General features: G+C 45.8%; 1 protein-coding gene across 10 annotated transcripts in view; it reads left to right on the forward strand.

Moving 5' to 3' along the window:
* Window positions 1–20,760, forward strand: part of Nep3 (M13 family metallopeptidase neprilysin 3) — a 133,555-nt gene extending 112,795 nt beyond the window's left edge. For 9 of the 10 annotated variants that reach the window (XM_084599104.1, XM_084599103.1, XM_084599106.1 and 6 more), the window contains 11 exons: window positions 1,777–1,860; window positions 2,166–2,264; window positions 3,646–3,723; window positions 6,361–6,523; window positions 7,547–7,598; window positions 7,879–7,946; window positions 8,660–8,784; window positions 9,511–9,576; window positions 11,284–11,456; window positions 11,740–11,847; window positions 16,890–20,760. In XM_084599104.1, the coding sequence (XP_084455230.1) occupies window positions 1,777–1,860; window positions 2,166–2,264; window positions 3,646–3,723; window positions 6,361–6,523; window positions 7,547–7,598; window positions 7,879–7,946; window positions 8,660–8,784; window positions 9,511–9,576; window positions 11,284–11,456; window positions 11,740–11,839 (1,008 nt within the window). In that variant the 3' untranslated portion in view covers window positions 11,840–11,847; window positions 16,890–20,760. The remainder of the gene's footprint in view (window positions 1–1,776; window positions 1,861–2,165; window positions 2,265–3,645; window positions 3,724–6,360; window positions 6,524–7,546; window positions 7,599–7,878; window positions 7,947–8,659; window positions 8,785–9,510; window positions 9,577–11,283; window positions 11,457–11,739; window positions 11,848–16,889) is intronic. The other variant, XM_084599101.1, reaches the window with a different exon arrangement.
* The last annotated feature ends 570 nt before the right edge of the window (window positions 20,761–21,330 follow it).

A 21,330-nucleotide genomic window follows, 5' to 3' on the forward strand; every position in this document is an offset into this window, starting at 1 on the left:
ATAGGTGTTCGCACTTTCGGCGATAACTTAAAGGCAAGGTGAAACCTTTTGATAGCTTGTATAAACAGCTGTATAAACGGCTGCTAAGCTGCGGCTGCAAAAAGAAGTATTTCTGCCTTGTTAGATTTGAGTAGTGATGTAGATAGTCGGAGAAAGAGCCGCTTTCTTACGCACTTGTGAACCAAATTTGTTGCTTCTGAAAGCCTGCTGGGGTGTCCACAACGGTAAATAGACTTTCTTCTTTCTGATCCAACCACTCCCTTCACTCTGTGCCTGTGAGCTGCCGATTGTAATGAGGGCCACCCGCACCGTTCTCTGCCCACATGTGCATCGCATCTTGGAGCAAGTACGCGTCGATGGCACTTTTCGCTAATGCGCGGCTTGTCGCTGCACGTGCCACCTCCCTCCCTTCTCGACTTCCGCTTGCGTGTCTGCCTGTGCATGCGTTTGCCGCTCTGTCGATCACAAGATGCACTCTCGCTTGCTCGCTTCCTTGTTTGCGGACGTCTGGCAGGGCGGGTGCGACGAACGAGGACGTTGATTTTTGTATTGCCGCAGCGATCGCGAAGGCCAGCTAGGTTGTTGCTCCAGGCTGTCAGAATCGCGTGCGAATGGCAGTTCGCTGGCGAATGTTTGGCTCGCTTCTGTAAGAACTGATGTAAGTTTTTATTCTGAGAGGTGCGAATATGCATCCGTTGAGTCATTGGGCGTTCATGAATAACCTTGTTGCGGATGAAAGATTCAAGGCAACAGACATTCGTGCATTTTATGCAGTCCGTGCCACGGTTGCTATGAGCGCAATGGAATGAGCATATTCTACGGCTGTACTCCACTAAAATACATCATTGTTCAAAAATCATCTCCGCCTTCTATTGGCAGGTGAACTTAGCTGAGAGAGAAGGAGAGAGAGACTGTTACCAGCACTAACAGCCGCCGTACTGAGGACAGTACTGACACTACTGAATGACAGTTCTGATAGTGTGTCGTTTTTATGTGAAGAGATTTTCGCTACCAGCCTGCGCTTGCAGACACTCCGATCCTTGACGCCTAATTTCTAGCGTACCTTTAACTGCCTTGTCTACCCTCATGCTTCCTTTGTGTGAACATGACTCATTCATGCATGCTAAGTCCGTAATACCTGAATAAGGGTGAAGCTGTTCGCAGTCCTTTTATTAGCCAAGTTAAATTTACGTTGACTAGTCAACAACCCTGTTAGAAAGGAGAATTTGCTGGGGGAGTTCATACGTTCAAACAGAGCATGTATATCCAGCATGTCCCTGGGAGCGACCTGTGTGTAAGTTGTTCCCAACATCTACAGAAAGACACCTTCTTTTGCGAGTTAGTCGTCACGTGGTACGTCTCTTTTTATTCTGTTATTAGTAAAAACCTCAGCGTACTGCTTCTTAGAAGTCCCTCTGAGCACATATGTCTTAGAATTAACTGCACATTACCATTTGTTGCTGTCAACTGTCGTAGTAAACACACGAATAGTTGGCCCCTCTGAACCGAGTCCAGCATGCTTATGCCAATAATGTTTAAGCCTTGCTTTTATATGCTGCGTATCCTACAAGCGTTTAACACGAGCATAATACATTGCCCTTGCCCACTGTATGCGCATCATTGTGACAATTCATAAAACCGCGCGCTGCTGCCCCAAATGGCGTTTTGAGTCCTCAGCTCCCTGTATGCCAGAAGGGAGCCGGACACGCTTGCCGAATGCGCGCTGAAAAGCGTTCCCTGGTGTGAGAAAATTGTATTTTCTGGATATCCTTGCAGAAAATGCCAGGTAGCCGACATTCCGCTGGTGCAGTGGATGACTCTTGTGCCGGGAACAGGTTGATTAATTCTACAAAGTTACAGGTCCGTCGTCATTGTTACCACAATACGTGAAAGCGAGATTTGTGACATTTACGACTTGACGTGCTTGTCGTAGAGAGAATGTGCTTAAAAGTGTGCCTGTAGAACATTCTTGAGTGCTCCCGGAGAGCGTCTGCTTTGAATGGTAGTAGTAGAAAGTCTTGCTTGGCAAGAAAAAAGAAAGTGCTGCAAATGTCAGCGTTTTGAACAGCGCTGCCTGTTTTAGGCTTTTCGTGTTTTTTATGCTTCGTCGCAAACTTATCGGGATGCGTGGTCTTGCACCCCTTTTTGTGTCCTCGCTCCTGCAGGCTCAGAACATGATAAAAGAAGTAAAAGATGCATTCAAGAACAACCTGCCAATGCTTAAGTGGATGGACAAGGAGACGAGGGAACTGGCCAAAGAGAAAGTAAGTACATGTACGGCTATGAGGACACTGCTTGCGCAGTGCGGAAAGAAGTGGGTTTCCCGAAGAATTGGGTTTGGTTTTGGTTTTGTGGGGTTTAACGTCCCAACGCGACTCAGGCTATGAGAGACGCCGTAGTGGAGGACGCCGGAAATTTCGAACAACTGGAGTTCTTTAACGTGCACTCACATCGCACAGCACACGGGCGCCTTGCTTTTAGCCTCTATCGAAAAGCGGCCGCCGAGGCCGGGATGCGATCCCGCGTCCTTGGGAACAGTAGTCGAGCGCCGTAACCACTGCGCCACCCCGGCGGTGCTTTCCCGAAGAATTTAGAATCTCGCTCATTGTACAAGGATGCTTGGAAGTCGCGCATTTATTCATGCTAAGAGTTCACGTGACGCAGCGTAAAATAGTTTCGTGTTGTGAAATATCATAATCAGGATGATCGATCTCGTCGTCATTGCGTTCTTTCTGTTATCCACGCTTGCGTTCGCACTTATAGGCCCCGACGAAGTGGCTCAGTGTTTAGGTCGCTAGACTTGACGCCGAGAACGCCATCTTGATGCAGGCCGTAGCGGCAGAATTTGGATGGAGACTAGGCGTCCATGAAGCTGCGCGTTTTGAGCGCACGTCAGCAAATCCCAGCTGGTGGATTTTAATCCGGGATCATCCACTAGTGCGTCCCTAATAGCCCATGTCGTTTCGGAATGTTAAAGCACATATACAATTACCATATTACATCCCAATCGCCCAGACGAAGACAAGTCCCCTTGTCGAAACGCTGCCTCGGGTTGTGGCCCCCTCTCAACCCTCGTTCAGTGGTCTTTCATACCACTAAACAGTTTCTTTGTACCTCGCACCATATCTGCCCTCCCCTACGCGGCCTCTTAAGTCTAAACTGGAGTCTGTGTAGCCACTTGCCTCAGACGTACTGTAGATTTAATACTATCTAAAAGTAGTCACCCTGCCGCTTAATTTATAAACGACTGACACTGAGCAGGGTGAACAAGAAAAGGAAATCGTGACTGCACTTTACCTCGAAAGAGACCGTTTTTGGAACTATAAAAGAAAACATTGTTTGTACGTTTTCCATTTCTTAAAGTGTGCTTGTGGCGTGTTTCTTCGTCTCTAGCTCCCACTTTTCCAAATTTCGCACCAGCCTATCCCGCTTTGCTTCAAGACGAGACGCCCCGTCAGTATAGTGCCATCTGGCGTATAAATGAAGGGATATAATGTGTTGCAGTTGAACGCATTTTGAAGCGCGATTCCTGCCAGGGTTTATTGTTTCGCTGCCTTGGCATCGACCCATATTGATAATCTCTTCCAATAACCCGTTTACATTTATTTCAAAGTACCATTGCGCATCTTTCTTTTCCCCTTACAGGCGGATGCCATTACCGATATGATTGGATTTCCCGATTTCATCACGGATCCGAAAAAGCTCGATGAGAAGTACAAAGGCGTAAGTAATATGCGCATGCAATAAAAGAAAAAGCAAAAAAAAAAAAAAAAAAAAAAACAGAACAACATTAACAAAGGAACAGGCAGAAAGGAGCGCCTTAGGCATAATTAGCTGGCGCACTCTCAGAATAGAACTCTTGTGAACATTTGTGCATGTTTCTCAGGTTGCTTATCTAATAAGCGACGTCTTGGGCACGCTTTTAACGATCTCCCGTCTCAAAGACGACAGCAAGCTTCTTTCTGAATAATGCTCGCTTTATAACTGTCTAATTTAGCGAGGACGGAGACAGATTCCTTCGTTAATGGAATGCACGTACTGGACGCAGAAAGTCTGAGATAATGAGGGTTCTCGATTCGGAGCATCTATAGAAGATTCATTTTTTTTTTTTGGTCAAAATTAATGTTTGATGTGTCAGCTGTAAATGCTGTGCTAATGACACTTGCAATATTTATATCACACTGTTAAATCGATTACGCCTGTATCATAATAGGCATATCATATTGATATTACCAACAAATTACAGGTTGCACGTCACTCAAACACAAACAAGCAAGCATGTTGAGCGAGACACAAAATTTAAAGGAATCGCTGCTCTAGCCCACCAAAACTGTTTATTCAAAAATGTGAATCATGAGAGTTAACGTGCGTCTGCTGAAAGAAATGCCTATTCCTAATTTATCACCAGAGTTTAAAAACCACTAGAGCTTGGTGAATGGTGACGAAGCTACGCAAAATAGAATACACGCGAATCCTAGGATATTGCGCTCATACAAGCCATTAACATTTTATTAAATTTTAATTGCCATTAAATTCAATTGGCTGCATGCAGGATCACGTCGCTGGCCTGACTAACGCCCCTCCCCTTTCCTCTCAGTAACATCGCCAGACGTCAAACATACGCAGAAGCAGTGCAAACACCCATTAATGTATGCCGTCCACCTTCCATTAACACAACAGAAAAGTGATTGAATTACGACTCCGCGTCCATGTCGCCTCCGCACGTTCGCTAGGGCCGGGCGTGGCTTGACTGCACTTCCCGTACAGTTTCATCATTAGACGCAGGGATGGTTTAGTGAAAATAACAAACAGGGTAGAGAAAGAGGGAAAGGAACGTGGTAGAAGAGAAGGTTAACGTTCGAAGGCGAACACGCAGATAAATCGCGAACCATGGAGGAGTGGAGAGGCGCTAGCAGAACGAGGCGGCGGAAGAGATGAAAGGTGTCCGAGATGTGTCAGGCGATACTGCTAGCCGATGACGACAAGGCGCGAGTGAAACGCGACGGCCGGCCGCGCCCCACGCATATCTCCTTCGGCAGCGCTGGCGGTCGTTGCGGAGGTCGTTATACGGCGAAGGCTTCTTCTTCTTAGTTCCGGTATGCAAAGGAGCCCCAACCCTTTTCGTTTCACGATCTCTGGCATTTGGTCTTCTTTTCTTCATTATTTTTACCTCCCTCCGGCTGTTTATATGGTTTCTCTCTTTCTCTTCGAGTCGTCTTTCCTTTCCAGCTCCCGTCTGCACTGTTCCGCGGACCTGTTTGGTCGTGGATAAAAATAAGACAGCGGGTCTTCAATCTTTCTTTCTTTCTTTTTCCTCAATCTTTATAGCCGACAAAATAATCGTCGATGAACAGGGACGTCAAATCTGATGCCTCCTACTAGAGAGAAAACGCGCCTGTCGAATGTGAGGGAAAGCTGTTGAAATGAACGCTTACGAAGCAGAAAATAAACTCTAGTTATGATGTGCCGCCACCGGGTGCTTTAAAGGCACAAGTTGGTTTCTACGCGGCTGTCATAGCCGAGACGCAGAATAGCAAGGAAGAGACGGTCGCTGGGAAAGTTGTTTTATGCTGTGAGTAAAAAAAAAAAAAAAAAAAAAAAAGAAGAAGAAAACTGAACTGAATGCGAGAGGCTTCCGATGGAATAATAACATGTCCTGTCGAGCAGTTTTTCCTGTCTCTACGGCAGTGCTGCAGACGTGAACCTAACTATTTATTTTTTGCTTAGCGCATATCTATTTACAGCATATGTGTAAATGATGGCAACTAGACTGAAAGTGTTGGCATGTGTTGTTTTTATATGCGTGCATTCACAGATATCATGCATGAGGTATTCATTTGATGAAGGAAAGCTGTTATTATTAAATAAGCTCATACGTATGTTAACCAGCTTGTTTCTTCCTTATCTCTTGCTTTTTGTTTACACGTTTGCAGCTAGTGTTGTCCTACCTTTACTATTTTGTATGCCGTGTAGTTATTTTTACTGTTGTGAAAACTGCTAGCAGAACGTCATCGTATTTTGATGCGACGTTGTCTCAAGATACACTGCGCTATATGATGGCCTACAGTATAATATAAGCATCCGCCACGTGTACGGGAGGTGCAGGGTTCGATTCCCATTCTCCGCTTCACCGGGTACCCGCCGCTGATACGATGAGTACATGCTTTCATTTTATAGGCTTTTCCCTAATCTTGTCTCCCTGGGTGGACATTCTTGAGAAAATGAAGCTTTCATCGGACCTCGCACGGATCGAATGCGTCAGCCATTCATGTTGCACTTTTGGCAAAGCGGAAAATCAAACCAAACCATTACCAAGCAGCTTAGAGTGTGACTGTTTCGTTCTGTTTCTCCCGACGACAGCTGGAGTTCGTGGAGAACGAATACTTCGAGAACAACATCCGCGTGAGCCAGTTTCTGCTGAAGAAAAACATGCAGCGTCTCTATCGACCTAGCAACAAAACCGAGTGGGAGATGACACCTACAATTGTGAACGCCTACTACACGCCAACCAAGAACCAGATCGGTGAGTGCGACACGCATTCGCACGCTATACTATATATATGCCGTCCGTACTTTGTTTCGCTTCCATTTTTTTTTTGTGGAATAGAAAACACCAGGTCGATGCGACAGGTTCCGGACCTGTGCGGCTAGCTATGATCCGGAAGTGAGGGCAGTATACTTTCGGAAGCGGCCGGCTCGCGCTAAAAGAAACGACGGAGTATGTGGTTCTGATTAGAGAGATTTAGCACACCGTGATCCGCGATCCGCTACCGTGATCTGCCACCGCGCGTTCAACTGCGCATGCCCAGATCAATTTCAGGCCGGTAGATGGCGCCACATACTGGATGTCGGCACATAGACTTGCCGCATTGGAACCAATCAGCTTGTACGCCCCGCCCACGAGTGGTTTGCTTCTGAGGGGCTAAGCGGGCCTCTCTGTCACTTCTGGCGGTCCAGACCTTAGGAGGAAAGAGGACACGAGACTTTATCGCATTCGAAAGATATATGACCGCTCAGGATGCAAGCGAGGGATGCTGCACGATTCAGAAGCAAGCCCTTTGCGTTGTATACGTAGTTTTTCTGGGGGCTGCACATCAATGCCTAATTTTTTTATTTGTTGAGCTGCTGTAGACATGCTGGTTGGTGTGTACTGTCCATCTTTAGGAAGAAGTGCTGTGTGATTATTACCGACTGCCTGCTTGTCACCTGTATTGCATCTGTGAAAGGAAGTTGAGCAGTCAACATCTTCTTTGCGCACTTTGATCCCGAATAGCATGTGACTTTGGAACATTTTGTTTTTAGAATAAAAACGAGGTGCGGTACTAGACCCTTGAAGATGTATCTTGTCACACTCACTGCAATCCTTTCGGAAAATGTGAATCGAAATTCCACTGCAGTATTGGATACATAGAACTCGAAGGACATGCAGTCCCAGCCGAGCACCGGAATTTTCACGAGCTAATGCAGTCATATTCACGTCTTTACTCTGTCGTAGCGTAGTGACTAACACGTGTGGCTAATTAGCATATTACTGTGTTATTTGCAGTTTTTCCCGCTGGTATCCTGCAGGCGCCGTTCTACGATCCAAACTACCCCAAGTAAGTTAGCGTGGTTTTGATTTCTCAATAAATATGAAATTATCTTTGCAGTATTACACGATCTGCGTGACCAATGTACGTACTATCGGCACCAAGAGTTGATATGGGATGCGTGTTCTCGAAAACAAAATTACACGCACGGCTTAACCTGACTTCATCAAATTTTTTTTTTTTTTTTCCCGTAGACGGTACGCCGCCTTAAACAGTAGTAAAGGTTACAGTCCTCTGAATCCCGTCGAAGTTTACGTCACCTTTCTTTTTCTTTTTTTTTTTTTTTCAGGTCTCTCAACTTCGGTGCCATGGGAGTCGTGATGGGACACGAGCTTACGCACGCTTTCGACGATCAAGGTCGGTGCGGATTCATATAAGGATGTATGCAAGCTCGATAAACTGATGTATATATATATATATATATATATATATATATATATATATATATATATATATATATATATATATATATATGCTCACAATCAGAAATAGTGTTTAGTGTGTCGGACTTCATACTGCTCGATCTTTGTACACCGGCACCATACGGGCACTTGCTGATGCTCCATATTAATGGAAGTCCTATAAACCGCAGGTTGAGTGAAAGATGCGCCAGGATATAGCGCAGCTGAGATGTACGAGGCGACACAGGCAGAATATTGAGTGATGCTGAGTTCCTTAGTTCGTTAAACATTCGGTTTATCTCGATGTTATACTTGACCGACCCTTCAAGAAAACTGGATAGGTTTGGAATATTAACAAAATGGTCTAATCCGTGAGAACACCGAAGTCTTCTATAAGTATCCCTACGCTTAACGGAGCATAGTATATTGGGTTCAAATCACCGCTGGGACGGGCGGGATATGAGGGGCGCCAAAAGGGCATAAATGACCAAAGTTGGTCGCCAGTCACTGGAGTGCGGTAATGAAGCACACGGCTGCGTGTGTGTTGTGTCCGGTCGCCTGCTGTGTTTATTAGAAACCACGAAAGCTGTTATTAAATGGCGTTTTTAAAGCACTTCATGTATCAGATTCTAGTTGCAGTCATGAAATATAACTATAAAAATTATGCAGGAAGAGAATACGACAAGTCTGGCAACTTGAACCAATGGTGGAAGAACTCGACAATTCAGAGCTTTCAGGCCAGGGCCCAGTGCTTCATTGATCAGTATTCCAACTACACTGCCAACAGCGAAAATGTAAGTGATATCAACACTGCGACTTTTGCACATTTGCCTGACTTACAGTTATGCACGTTGCTGACATTGTTTCATATTGCAAGCAAAACCAGAAGCGCAAACCAAAAACACAGATGTAGAAAGAGGTCGGAACTAGCTGTATACCCGCCAGTCCTGCCCTCTCGTCACGTTCTGTAACATTCTACTCATTACTTGACGTCCTTGTGTTTTGTTTACGCACCTGTCTTTTCGTCATTTTTCTGGTGTATTCGATCGCTTTAACTTCTAACAGAACAACTGTCACCACAAGAGTACTTTTTGATTAAATCTATTGTACTTTTTTCACGCTCTGTTCTTTTACGAGTTTTTATGGGCAGCTCCAGTGCCCAATATCACCAGGCGAGAGGGATTCTTGCAAGCACGCTTCATGGGGTTTGAAAAAAAAAAAGTATATTATCGTTGAACTTACGTTTCATACTTCCTCATTCTGTTATAGCATGTGCTCCGTTTTTCTACGTCAAGAGGCGACATCGTAGGAGCGACGTGAAATCAGAAAGCTGCTTTGAAAACATTCTTTTGTTCCCGTAGGGCCTACCCGTAACTGTAACACCCAACCGTATCCAACCGGTGACAGATGTGCCACCACATCTTGTTTGCGTCACAGATTTTTGTTGGTCTATACTCAAGCTTGTTGAATTTCAGCTCTGTATTGTTAACAACGCATTTTTTCTACCTTTCTCTTTGCAGCTTAACGGAAAGCAGACACTGGGCGAAAACATCGCAGACAACGGAGGCCTTAAAGCGGCTTTTCATGTAAGATACACTATACTATAAGCACATGGCATGTTCTGAATTCGGGGCTAGTGATAAAAATATACCAGTCTCGCTCTCACGACGTCAAGTGCATTTAATTAGTCGCGTAGAAAACACACGCTTTCTACCTTTATTCAGCATCCGTATATTTCACAAAAGCACACTCAACTAAATTTACAGCAATCCAATTTTCCCGCGAAATCGGAGCGGACGGCCACCACGCAGATAAGCTGTCCAGATCCGCTGTCCAGATCCACTGTCAATTGTTCCTGGCTCAGTCCATTTATCGCGTTCCTGTCTAGAGCCTTGCCTCTAACGTAGAAATATTCGGGGCAGTTTTGGTGCACCATCATCTTAGCTACATTATACAATAAAAACGTGCCTGTAAAACGGGCGCTTCTGGCTTTCAGGTTCAATTACTGCATCCAATGTGGCAATGCAAGTTATACCATTTAAAAGTGGACCAATTAATATGGCGTAATATTATGTTGCCAGAGTCGAGAATCCTTGACGAAACAGAGCTTATTGCGAAAGTACACCTGACGACCTGACATGGAACTTGGAAGTCACGCTTTTAGCGACTACTTGGACGGAAAATAGCGCGTTTTGCTTACATAAAATGTCTCGAATTAAAGGAAAGTATTGAATTAAGATCACTGACTCTTAAAGGCATGCTCATATCCTATTTCTTTCCTATTTTTTCCCCTCATGAACTGCACAAACTGAGGTTGGAGTGGGATATAAGCCGTTGCTTGCTAACGGGCCGTAGCTTCCTTTGTGCATTTCGTCCTTAGTAGAATCATGTTATATTCCCATCTTGTCTTTATCGTCGTTGTACTGTTCAAATCACAGAACATTTGTTCTTTTTACGTTTGTCATTCTAAAGTAATGTTTCTAAGAAGCGATTTCGCGAACCGCAGGGGTTCCACGAAGTGATTTTTGCGGTCAGAGAAACCCACGGCCACACACACACAGACACACACAAAAAAAGAAAGTTTGCGTGGTAGCTCTGGCCGGGCCTGTAGATGCCTGTAGATGGCATACCAAGCCCCCTTTCCCTTCTTCGTATGCTTTATATTACACTAAGTTTATTTGTTCATAGGTATCCTCTACCGTCATGTGTTAAACTTCTACACATTGACATTCACAGGTTATGCACGCGTCACACTAACGTCCTATAAATCCCCCCAAAACTGAGAGCATTGCAGAAATCTGCACTGGAGAAATGCGAAAGCATGTGCGTTGGCTGCTCTACAGTAGCTCCTAAAGGGTCATGTCTCAGCACTTTCGAGTGCGATGACTAAGCACTAAATTTCGAGTTTGACGAATCATTTTTCGAGTGTCATGACTCAGCACTTTTGAGAGTCATGACTAGACACTAGTCATGGTCATTACTTTGACTTGCACAAGTAATGAACACCATGTCATGCATATTGGATTTCCAATCTGACTCAGGACAAGTGGCTAGGACTCATGACTACACTATAAGGACTCACATGGCATGACTAGGCAAACATGACATTATATCCCACTTGTCGATCATTACATATACATTCATTACTACCATTCTCATCTTAATGTGGCGTCATATCGTGCGTTGTATTTTGCTTCCACGTTTTACGGACACGTTTTTGCAAACATAGCCAAGAAGGCTTTCGGCTTAACATGTCTAGCTCCCCATGACGACTTTGCCCTTCCCTGGCGCAGGCTTTTGAGGAGTGGCTCGAGCAGCACCCCGACGAGCTGCCACTGCCCGGCGTGAACATGACGCACAAGCAGCTGTTCTACGTGGGCTTCGCTCAGGTGTGGTGCTCCACTGAGACGCCAGAGGCCATCCACCTCCAGATCCTCAGCGACCCCCACTCGCCGGCAAAGTACAGGTGAGGGAGCGCCGCTCCTCTGCCTCACTTTATTCCAGTGTTTGCGGATTCTTTGTCGGTAAAGCGGCGAACAATGTAATAGTACAGATTTTGGAGGCGAAACTTCAGGTGCCCTTGTATGGCACTATGTGAGTGCACGTTTAAGATCCTGAGGCTGGTAGACATTAATCCGCAGTTTTAGACTACGACTTCTCCATATACCGTCTCGTTACACCCAAGATACTATACTATACGTTTTAATAATATAACGCGTATTAATGTTCTTTTTCCCTTCTCTCAACAGGGTCATAGGACCGGTTTCTAACTCCGAAGAGTTTTCGAGGGAGTTCAAGTGCAGGAAGAACAGCGGCATGAACGTCCGAAAGAAGTGCGAAGTCTGGTGATTGAACGAGTAAGGAACACTACTCACGTGGAATAACGAGAGCACGTACTGGAAGGCAAGCCAGTAATTAGAACAGCGCGCACTTATTACGGCGTTGGCGTGTCTGGTGTCACGACTGGGCAGTTCGAAGTCTTATTATTCAGAGAGATAACAACTGCAAGGGAAAGAGAAAGGGGAGTAGCCTTTTCTGGCCTTTGTTCTTTCCTTTTTTTCATTTTTACCACTCAGAAGCGGGTCGCCAGAAGGTAACCGCTCGCAGAACTGGGCTCAGCTTGAGGCAAATTGATAAGTGCCGTTCGTGACCGTTGATAGATAATTCCGAGCACGTAGAACGGCTTAAATACCTCGAAAGGTGCAAAAATTGAACGCTTCTATACTTTTGGCCGCTTGAGTGCTTCGCTCTATTCACGAGCAAGGAGGCCAGTGTGCGTTTAAGGGATGCTAAAAAGTGGTAGTGGTGGCAGAGGAAAGTCCATTCGTATATTTCTCTGCGTTTCGCATGCAGTGGTGCACTTCGATACAAGTGAAAAGCAGGTGCAAGCAATTAGTCCTGCCGATTTCTCGCAGGCAGCACTAAAACTGTTCCAGGTTGCTTTCGTGAAGGCTTTACTGACGTGGAGGTCTAGCTAGCCGAGTCTCGAAGTCAAAATACAAACTCATGAGATCAATTTGCGATACGCCTCCGACCAGTTTGCACAAGAAATCAATTTGTGGCTTGAATTACACCCTTGCTGGTGGTCCATGTCTTCATATAATTAACAACATCTTTTTTCCCAATTGTGTCTGTGAATAAACAAGGCTAAATGCGTGAAGTCGCTTTTATACTAGACCTCTTTTCGCAGTTGTGTTAGCACCTCGCTTTGCACGAGATAGTACATCTTGTGCCGATATACAACAGGCGACTTCGTCGACTTTTTATTTATATCACCATTCAGCTTATCATTGTAATAAGGGAATAATTATTCATTGGCATTCACCCAAGCTTAGCCATAGGGCTACAAGGGAAAGCAGCACAGCTTTACGTTGTAGCCGTATGGCGGCGCTTGGGTGGATGTCAATGAATAATTACTCCCTTATTACAAGCCTACTACACCTTGGAGGTTTACCCTAAACATTCGATCAACTTATCATTGTATATTAAACACGAATGTGTTAAAGGACGCATTCTTAAAAAATATGGTGTTGGCGCTGTGACTAAAACGTCACGGGCGTGGCTGGCAGGTGGCAGTTGCAAAGTGACATGGCCGGCGGATACTGATTGGTCGGTGGGTTGTGTGACGTCACGAAACCCCGTGACGGGACCGATATGGACCCAGCTGTCAACTGGGGATTATACTTTGAAACGAGAGAGTTAGATAGGAATAGCATCGTTCTTTTTCCTTCACATAATGTTGTAACTTACGACTGCTTGCTAATGATTGTATGTAAGATAATAGAGGCACAAATTAAGGGATTGGTAAATAAAAGAGGGTATATGTATTCAAACGAGGATCCTGAATGGAAGTGCGGCAAAGGGAACCCATCAACGTTTTCGCTTCATAGCCCTAAAGACAGGGCTTAAGTGCCCTACTCCCCCACGCACCCCACCCCCAATATTTTGAGAAGTGGCATGAGCAACGCAGCATCTCTGCACTTTCCCTGAGTGATTTGTACTAAGTCGTGTCAGGCAGCCTTGATTACAGCTCGAAATTCGTCGTTCGGTCATCTCGACCAACGTACCCTCGAAGAACGTACATCTGTTTACAAGCCGATTGAAACACCTACCCTCCGCAATTCCCAGAATTATTAGTTGAACGCTGACCCCACTTACTCAGTTTTATTTTATTTTATTAAGGTCCGATATAAGGAATGGAATCAGAAAAAAAATATAGAGTGACATTGCCACGATGATTTAAGTACACGAACCAGGATCTATAAATTTCTGCCAGCCCGTTTCATAATAATTTCCCTCGAACCTCCGCGAATCGTAATATTTCCGAATAAAAGCCTGTCCCTCCTACTACCGTCACATTATTGAAGGAACTCCTTACTCTTGTGTTGTTAAATTTCTTCGGTGTTGACAACTGGTACGCGAGAACCGCTCAAACTGTTCCTTCGGCAACTCATGCCTGGAGCGGTGGTCGCCGCCGGAGGGAGAAGGGGAGGCAGAGTGGAACGGTGCGACCTGACCTCCCGGAGGCTTCCGGCTGCTGCGATGGCGTAACAAAGAGGAGGGAGAGAAAACAGACAGGGGGAGAGATTGCGTCAACGAGGAAAGAGGAACAGGCGCGGAGGCCCTACTTACCCATCTTTCTCTAGATCGGAGCCGCCATATCGGGGCGATCGCGTGAGCCCCCGAGCCCTTCTGATCTTGAAAGTGACACGGACCTTTGCTGATCAGCGGCGACAGCAGCTCGAGGCACATCGTAGATATCGAACACGCGTCTCGGTCGCCGTGCATAGAAATCGAGCGGCGCATCCACGACGTTCGACTCGGCGTCGTTTAACTGCACAGAGACTTCTCCGAGTGGAAAACGCGCTGCTATAAAAATGACGTGTAAATTCAGCGGTATTTTCTTAGCAACATAATTGAAGCGGGAGTTATACCGTGGCTCCTGACGCCGCGTTCACATATTTATTCCGCTTTTCTTGCGGGCCTCTTCCACAAATAAAGAAAAATTGAAGTTCGCGCGTGTCACGTGCCCGTGTTCTTTCGCTATCAGTGCGCTTTACCGTTCTTTTGAACGTCAATCACTTTCACTCTACATCAGCCTGACAGTCCCAAGCGATGTAGTGCCCGCGTCCAGTAGCGCTCGTCGTTCCCACACTACCGGGCGTGTCGTCTCGTTCGCCTTTTCGGGGTTAATGGGTTTCGGCGGCCGGTCGTGCTCGACTCGGCACCGATGTCTTTGAGCACGCGCGCGCGCACACACTCACACAGCTACACGCACACTCGACACGCACAGAGCCAGGAAAGCATGTTGACCGCGTGGCCGCCGCCGTCGTCCCACTCTGTCAGCCATCTTGTTCGCAAACAACTCAGCGGCGTCGGCAGAGGCCTTTTCATTTGCCACCGATTTGTACGCACGCGCTTGTGCGCTGCGGCCAGCGCTTGTGACTTGCGTCCCACTTGCTCCCTTACGTGAACGCCGATCCAAGACGTCGCTGTCGTAGTAGTAGAAGTCGTTACGATATTTTTATTTTCCGGTGTGGCTGCACTTAAAAAAATGCTGGCCTGTGCAGGTCGAGTTGCAAATTTCCGGACTCCCCTTTTCACCGAACGCAGTCAAGGGACGCAAAAAGGCTTTTAAGGCGTACAAATAGGCGTCAATTAGGGTTCGACCTGACGATCATGGACTGCGACCGTGTAGAATGGGTATTGAAGTAGCGCACGAGACAAGGTGCTTACAGAGCATTGCACAACGTTGTACAAATTCCATAGCTCTGCTTGAATGCATTGTCTTAAATAGGCCAGTGATTAGGAAACTGTAGAATAGATCAAACCAATGTATGCAAGAAAAGAAGAGTACTCAGACCTTTCACCCTCTCTCAAAGTGAGGTGACAGCGAGTTGGTCGACAGCCCACCACCTGCCACCAGTCCTCATGTTCCGGGCGTATGTCTCATAATTACCCCTCATGCATCTTATGTCTCATATTTCGTATTTCCCATAGATGCTGTGTCTCTTATGTCCCCAAGCATCACTTGTATCGCAAAACCGTAATGTCCCTTTATGTCGCAATGTCGCACATGTCTGGCTGGTATATCCCGTTATGCCCAACTCCTGCTGTTCCATTTCTGTAGATTTTTCTCTTCTACTTTCGGCCATAAAATTATTACACTACTATTTTTCCACCGATTAACACCACTGATGTAAAATGAAAACGGAAACATTATTATATGCATTCCTTGATTTCGTCGACTGTTGGCTTCCTTAATATCGCCTAGAGTCGGTAGAACGTTGAAGAAAGTGTAACTCGGTATAGAAGCCACGGCTTAGCCAATCGGCTCATGAGTAGAGGAGGAGGGGGAGGGGGGGTATAGGGGTGCGGGAGACAGGAAGCTCCAACGAACCTAATCCGACCGCATGGCAGCGCCAGTATGTGGCAATACGTATGTCACAACGAGTCCCTCATTTCGCTTTCCTTGTCTGCTCAAAAGCTCAACGGAGGCATCGATTCTGGTAGTCGTGATGTCATAGCATAAGCAGAAGGTTCTCGCACTGCGCCGCTCTCACCATTCAGTCTCGTTCAATGTGGCACTCGCCGTAATACAGGTACCTAAGCCGCTATAGAGAGACGGTGGCGATGGCGAACGCTCTCTAGATGGCTTACGCGTAGCACGCATAGCCCTTAAAGAATCAGAATTTCAGAATCAAAATTTATTGATTCAATGCAACGAATGAATACAAATACAAACAAATTAAATAGACGCAGCCTTAGATCAGTTTGTAGAGCACCGTATACGACATATTGTGTCGTAGGTGCAGACCCCCATAGGTGACAAGTGGCAGTCTTCAGCTTACTGACCAATCATTTTTCAGTCATAAAAACATTTACACTACATCTCTTCGATCAACGAGGCGAGGCGTTCATGCCATGTTTTACTTAATTTCATCGATTGTTGATTTACTTATGTGACGTCCATAACGAATTCCTCCCTCCCCATTTCTCTACCCTTGATCACTCAGTAGGCGTATACGTCCCACACGCCCTGCATGCCCCATATGTCGTGCAAGTCATTTATGTAAACTGTGTCCCGTTCGTCTCCTGCACATTGGGAGCAACAATGTTTTTGAGCAGCAAGTGATTGTGGAAGGTGTCAGGATATACGACACAAAACGTTGTCCATGTCATTTCCCCGGATAACGCCCGTCATGCAGCAGTCTCTGCGAGGCTCATCGTTAGTGGCTTCGTGAGGAAGTAGTTCACATGAGGCGGTATTCTCTTCAGAGGTTTACAGCAGCTGTCGGGAATCCCAGTAGACTGCGCGGAGGGCATGTCGTAGAGGCAGAAGAGCCGGGCTAAGCTTGTGTCTCAGAAGATGTTGGTGCGTCTTTTCTGTTTCTCGCAGACTTTGGCCAGCCATGTGGAAAGCGCAAGAGTCCTCCGACACTCACATCAGCACCCTAAGGTCAGCATTTCTTCGTTCCGGATTCTTCACTGCGTGACACCGGGACCGCTTCGAGTTTTGTTCGCAATGCAAGTGGCACTCTATACGGAAAGAGAAAAAAACAAAAACTGAATACATTGTGCTTTCTAGGCTTTTCTTCGTGTAAATACGAGATAACATATTCAACAAACCCGCGACAAAAACGAAGAGAAAACACAGGCAACCATCTACACCTAGTATTTAGAAGTAATATGTGCAAGACTGTGCCTGCTTGCAGTGGTGTACATAACGTTCCCGTTGCTTTACGTGTTGTGTACCTGCTTCTCCATTGTCGTGTACCGCGTGGCCACATATTTGTAACGCCATATTACACACGTGTGTACGCATCGAACTGCAGAAGCAAGCAGTGTTTAAGTGAAGACCGAGGCATCGGTAAGGGAAGACGGCCGACGCCACGGCAGCAATTGTGTGCTTACCAGAAAAGCATGGAGCTTGTGTAAAGACGATAAAATGTTGAGCGACGCCAATGCTGGTGTGCAGTAACCTTCTTTGAGCACCGAGATTCTTCCTCTTCACCTGTGAAAAGCCACCGTTAGCGCTAGGTTCAGGATTTCATGGCATGTTCCCGATATTTTATGGCACGTCTGGTTGCTTCTTAAGGAACAGAGCACTGAGAGCGTGCATTTACTGTGCAGGAAATGTGAATTTTATCCCGAAGGCCGCAACGCATGACCGTCGTGGCTGCATGCATACCACTATGTAATTCTTAGCGCAAGGTTGTCATTCTTCTCATAACGTTATTACTACTCTGCTTGGATTTCTCTACTAGCACGTTCCATTCATTTCCGCAGTGGCCTCATTGTCATGAAGAGAAGGTAAAATTGGTGTAACACATTTACATTCTGCTGATTGCAATGAAACTGCTGCTATTGTATGGGTAAGCTAGCCGCATCAATGAACAGTAGCTTGTTGCGCTTATCTTGCTCGCTCAGTAACACTTCCGAACGCGGGCCGCTTATATCATGACATGGCATTGCGCAGTGTGCGTTAAATGTTTTACGTTGGGAATCCTTAAACTCATTATGGATGGAAAGCGGGGGGGGGAGGAAGTGTATTTATGGATGCTATAAAGGTGTTCTGCTAGAAATTGTGTCACTGAGAAAAGATAGCCACTACGAAGATGACCAGAAAGCCTTGCATCATGGTACCAATGCTTTGTGAAGTGATACACTGCAAGATGTTGAAATCAAGTTCAAATTTTCAACACCTCCCTGCAATATGTGACGAACGTCTTGGGCCACCTATACACTCCACTCTGTACGTCGTCTTAGGAGAACGATGGCAACTGCTTTCTCGTTGCTCACGGAGTTCCCAAATTGTATATTAACATACATCATTGAAATGAAACATGTGCCGTGTCTTTCAAATTAGGCGTTTTCTTTCATCAAAGCAAAAATTCGAGCTTTGCAAGCACTAGAGATGAGATGCGATGAATATATCCATCAAGAATTGGGCGGGCTTAGTTCCGCTGTTCTATCTTCAAGAGACCTCAGTGTCTGCAGCAGGGCCAAGGTCTACGCGTGTATATGCCTTGGTATATCATAATATGCGCTCCATGCCGGTTGTCGTGATCTAGCGTGCATATCATCGTTGCTGCCGTGGCACGGTTTGTAGATATGTGCGGACTTTTGTTATTGAGGTGCGGGTGCCTGTTAGGGAGTTGTGATCTTGTTGAGAGTATGTTCGCACACAAACCACCGATAAGTATCGACACATTTGCCGCGGACTTATTGTGCCAGCGGAGAGGATATTTCTTTTCCATATCACTCGCATCCTTTTCTGTCCCACCTTATAAATCCACTTCAAAGTTGGAAAACACGTTATGCGTCTACTGACATCGCGTTATTGTTGCTTTGTCTTTGACGGGTGAGACATCGGGTTAGAAGCGTTTGACTGTGAGGACAACGCGACAATTTTAAGCAATGACAATTTTTACTTCTAATGTCCCGCAGCCGTCTTTTCAATTGAGTACATGCGCTCGGCATAAATTGTTTTAATCCAACGTTAACGTGGTTAATTAGATTACAAAGTGAAAACGTCTCCTCATCATCGAAGTACGTGTCCAGTATTCCTGTCCTTATTCTTCAACCGCGTCCACCCTCTCTCGTGTGTACCTAGCGCCTAGTCAAGACACATTAAGAAAACGCACAAGCACTTTTCGTTTCCCAATGTGTTTTGTACGTTTCCCTCCAGTTTTATCACCTCCAACAGGGTAAGCATGTTACGGAAAGCATTTTGCTTATATCTCACAGCTTGGCCAGTGGTCACACGTACAGAGTTTGCCAGTTAGCTGGGCAATGAGTTTTGTGATGCTACGGAATTCATACTAAACCGTGTTGTCGCGAAACCTTTGTGCTACAGCTGGATGCAGGTGACGTATAGTAGTACGTTTAACGATAAGTGACCGACTCAGATAAAAAGAAGAAAAATGAAGACGTCGACAGATGCTGACACTGAACGTCGTTGTTAGTGTCATATTCAGCCTACCAAGAGCGCAGTTTTATTGAGCTGCTCTGCTGTTGTTTTCGAGTGAGAGACTTAAAAACTTTGATAATTACTGCTGAGATTGGCTTACCGCTTGAGATATATGAATGCGTCGTACGGCAGCCACAAGATTCAACCGCATCGGTAGTAAAAATAGCCAAGGCAGCTTGAAACGTTTGTCTAAAACTGCCTAACGTGCAGGCGCTATCCGAGCGCATTCTATCAAGTCAGGTGCATTAAACGTTAATATGAAGAGTGCATTCTATAAACCGTTACTTGTTCGGAGGCAGGTGGGGATGAACAGGCATGTTGAGGCGCAACTGGCATTTCCCAAAGAAAAACGAAACTTGAACGCCACACAGACCATTAACATTTACTTCGGCGAAAATGGGACGCAATTAAGTACCTTTTATAACGTGGCGTGCATTTCGTTTCACTGTACAAAACTGTTGTTTATATATCCGCAGCCCTGTGTACAGCGTTAGAGAAGAGAGGCTGTGTGTATAGCCGACAATGTAATGTATCACGTGTACTCGTAGCTCTGTGTAATCGGTAACAGTGCTCTGGCACTTTCCGCGTGTATTTAATACCGTTGAGTGTGTTTGTTTCGATGTCGTTGTATACTTAGGAAACATGCATTTATTTCATACTTGTGTTATGCATGTTGAATGTCACAGTATTAGAACCGATAGCGGAGTCTCCGCGTATTTTTTTCTCCCCTGCAGAGGAGTGTCTATGACAAAGGATTAATGCCGATAGGACCTAGCTACCACAATGAAAGCTCTGCGCAGAAGGGTTGCACTGAAACGCAAAAATGTTTCTGTTTCTGTTTTTCGCGTACGTTGAAATGAAGTAACGGGCTGTCTGAATCTGCTCATACATGCCTATTCAGCGTACAAGGTGGCTCAGTATAAAACGATGCGTGGCCGCATGACAACCGCAATTCGTGAAGCGCTGCCGTCGACAGCCAGCGAGAAAAGGCGACACAGGCGCAAGCGCAGTAAACACGACCGGTTGCTCTCTCGGCGCATGCGCATGGTGCCATTCAACTTGGCTTGTTCTTGCCGACAGCACTTTGTGAACTCCGGCGAACACTCGATCGCGTGTTCCCTTTCATATTGAGCCACCCTGTACTATATCCATATTCTCATGTATGCAGCATATCACATACACAGACACTAGATAAGATGCTGTCTTCAAATGTGAGAAACAGCAGCTGAAAATGGGAAACGCTGCACCCAACCTAGAGCAAAGGTGACCGGGGGTGAGGTTAAGGGGGGGGGGGGGGGGGGGGGATGTTGCTTGCACTGTTGAAGCAAGCTGAGTAACACGCTCTTTTCGGAGTCATTTAAGGGAACGTCCCCAGGGAAGGACTGTTCTGCGTGGTGCAACTTTTTTTAAAGTTGTCGTTAATGATCGTTAATGAAACGATCATTGTGCTGTTGGGTGTTGCTCCAATCTCAATCTTGTTTATGTAAAGACACGAGAAAGTGAGTTATTCGATTTTTTAAAGCACTTGGAGCGTCGCAAGTGCAAAGAGAGTCCTGTCGCAGCTTAGACAACTATTCTGTTCACAGCAAAAAAGGCCCGGGAATTTTAAAAAAGCGTTCTGAGTTAGCCGCCTTTGGAGTTTTATTTCCTCTCAAGAGCGCTGAGGTTTGTAAAGTGGGCTGTCAAAGTTATGTGAAATTAAGCGAAACGCAAATCAACCGCGGCTCATAGAGACTACGTTAGCTACGCCAAGGAAACTTTTCTGGCACTCCGCTGGAGGCAGCTGTGCAGGTTGAAATTGTGGAGACAACCTCATGACTGAAGATGATGTCTGAGCCTCAGCAATTTGATGAAATGATCGCGTGAT

Source organism: Amblyomma maculatum, chromosome 3 (assembly GCF_055883805.1).
Source record: "Amblyomma maculatum isolate TAMU_Amacu chromosome 3, ASM5588380v1, whole genome shotgun sequence".
NCBI lineage: Eukaryota > Metazoa > Arthropoda > Arachnida > Ixodida > Ixodidae > Amblyomma > Amblyomma maculatum.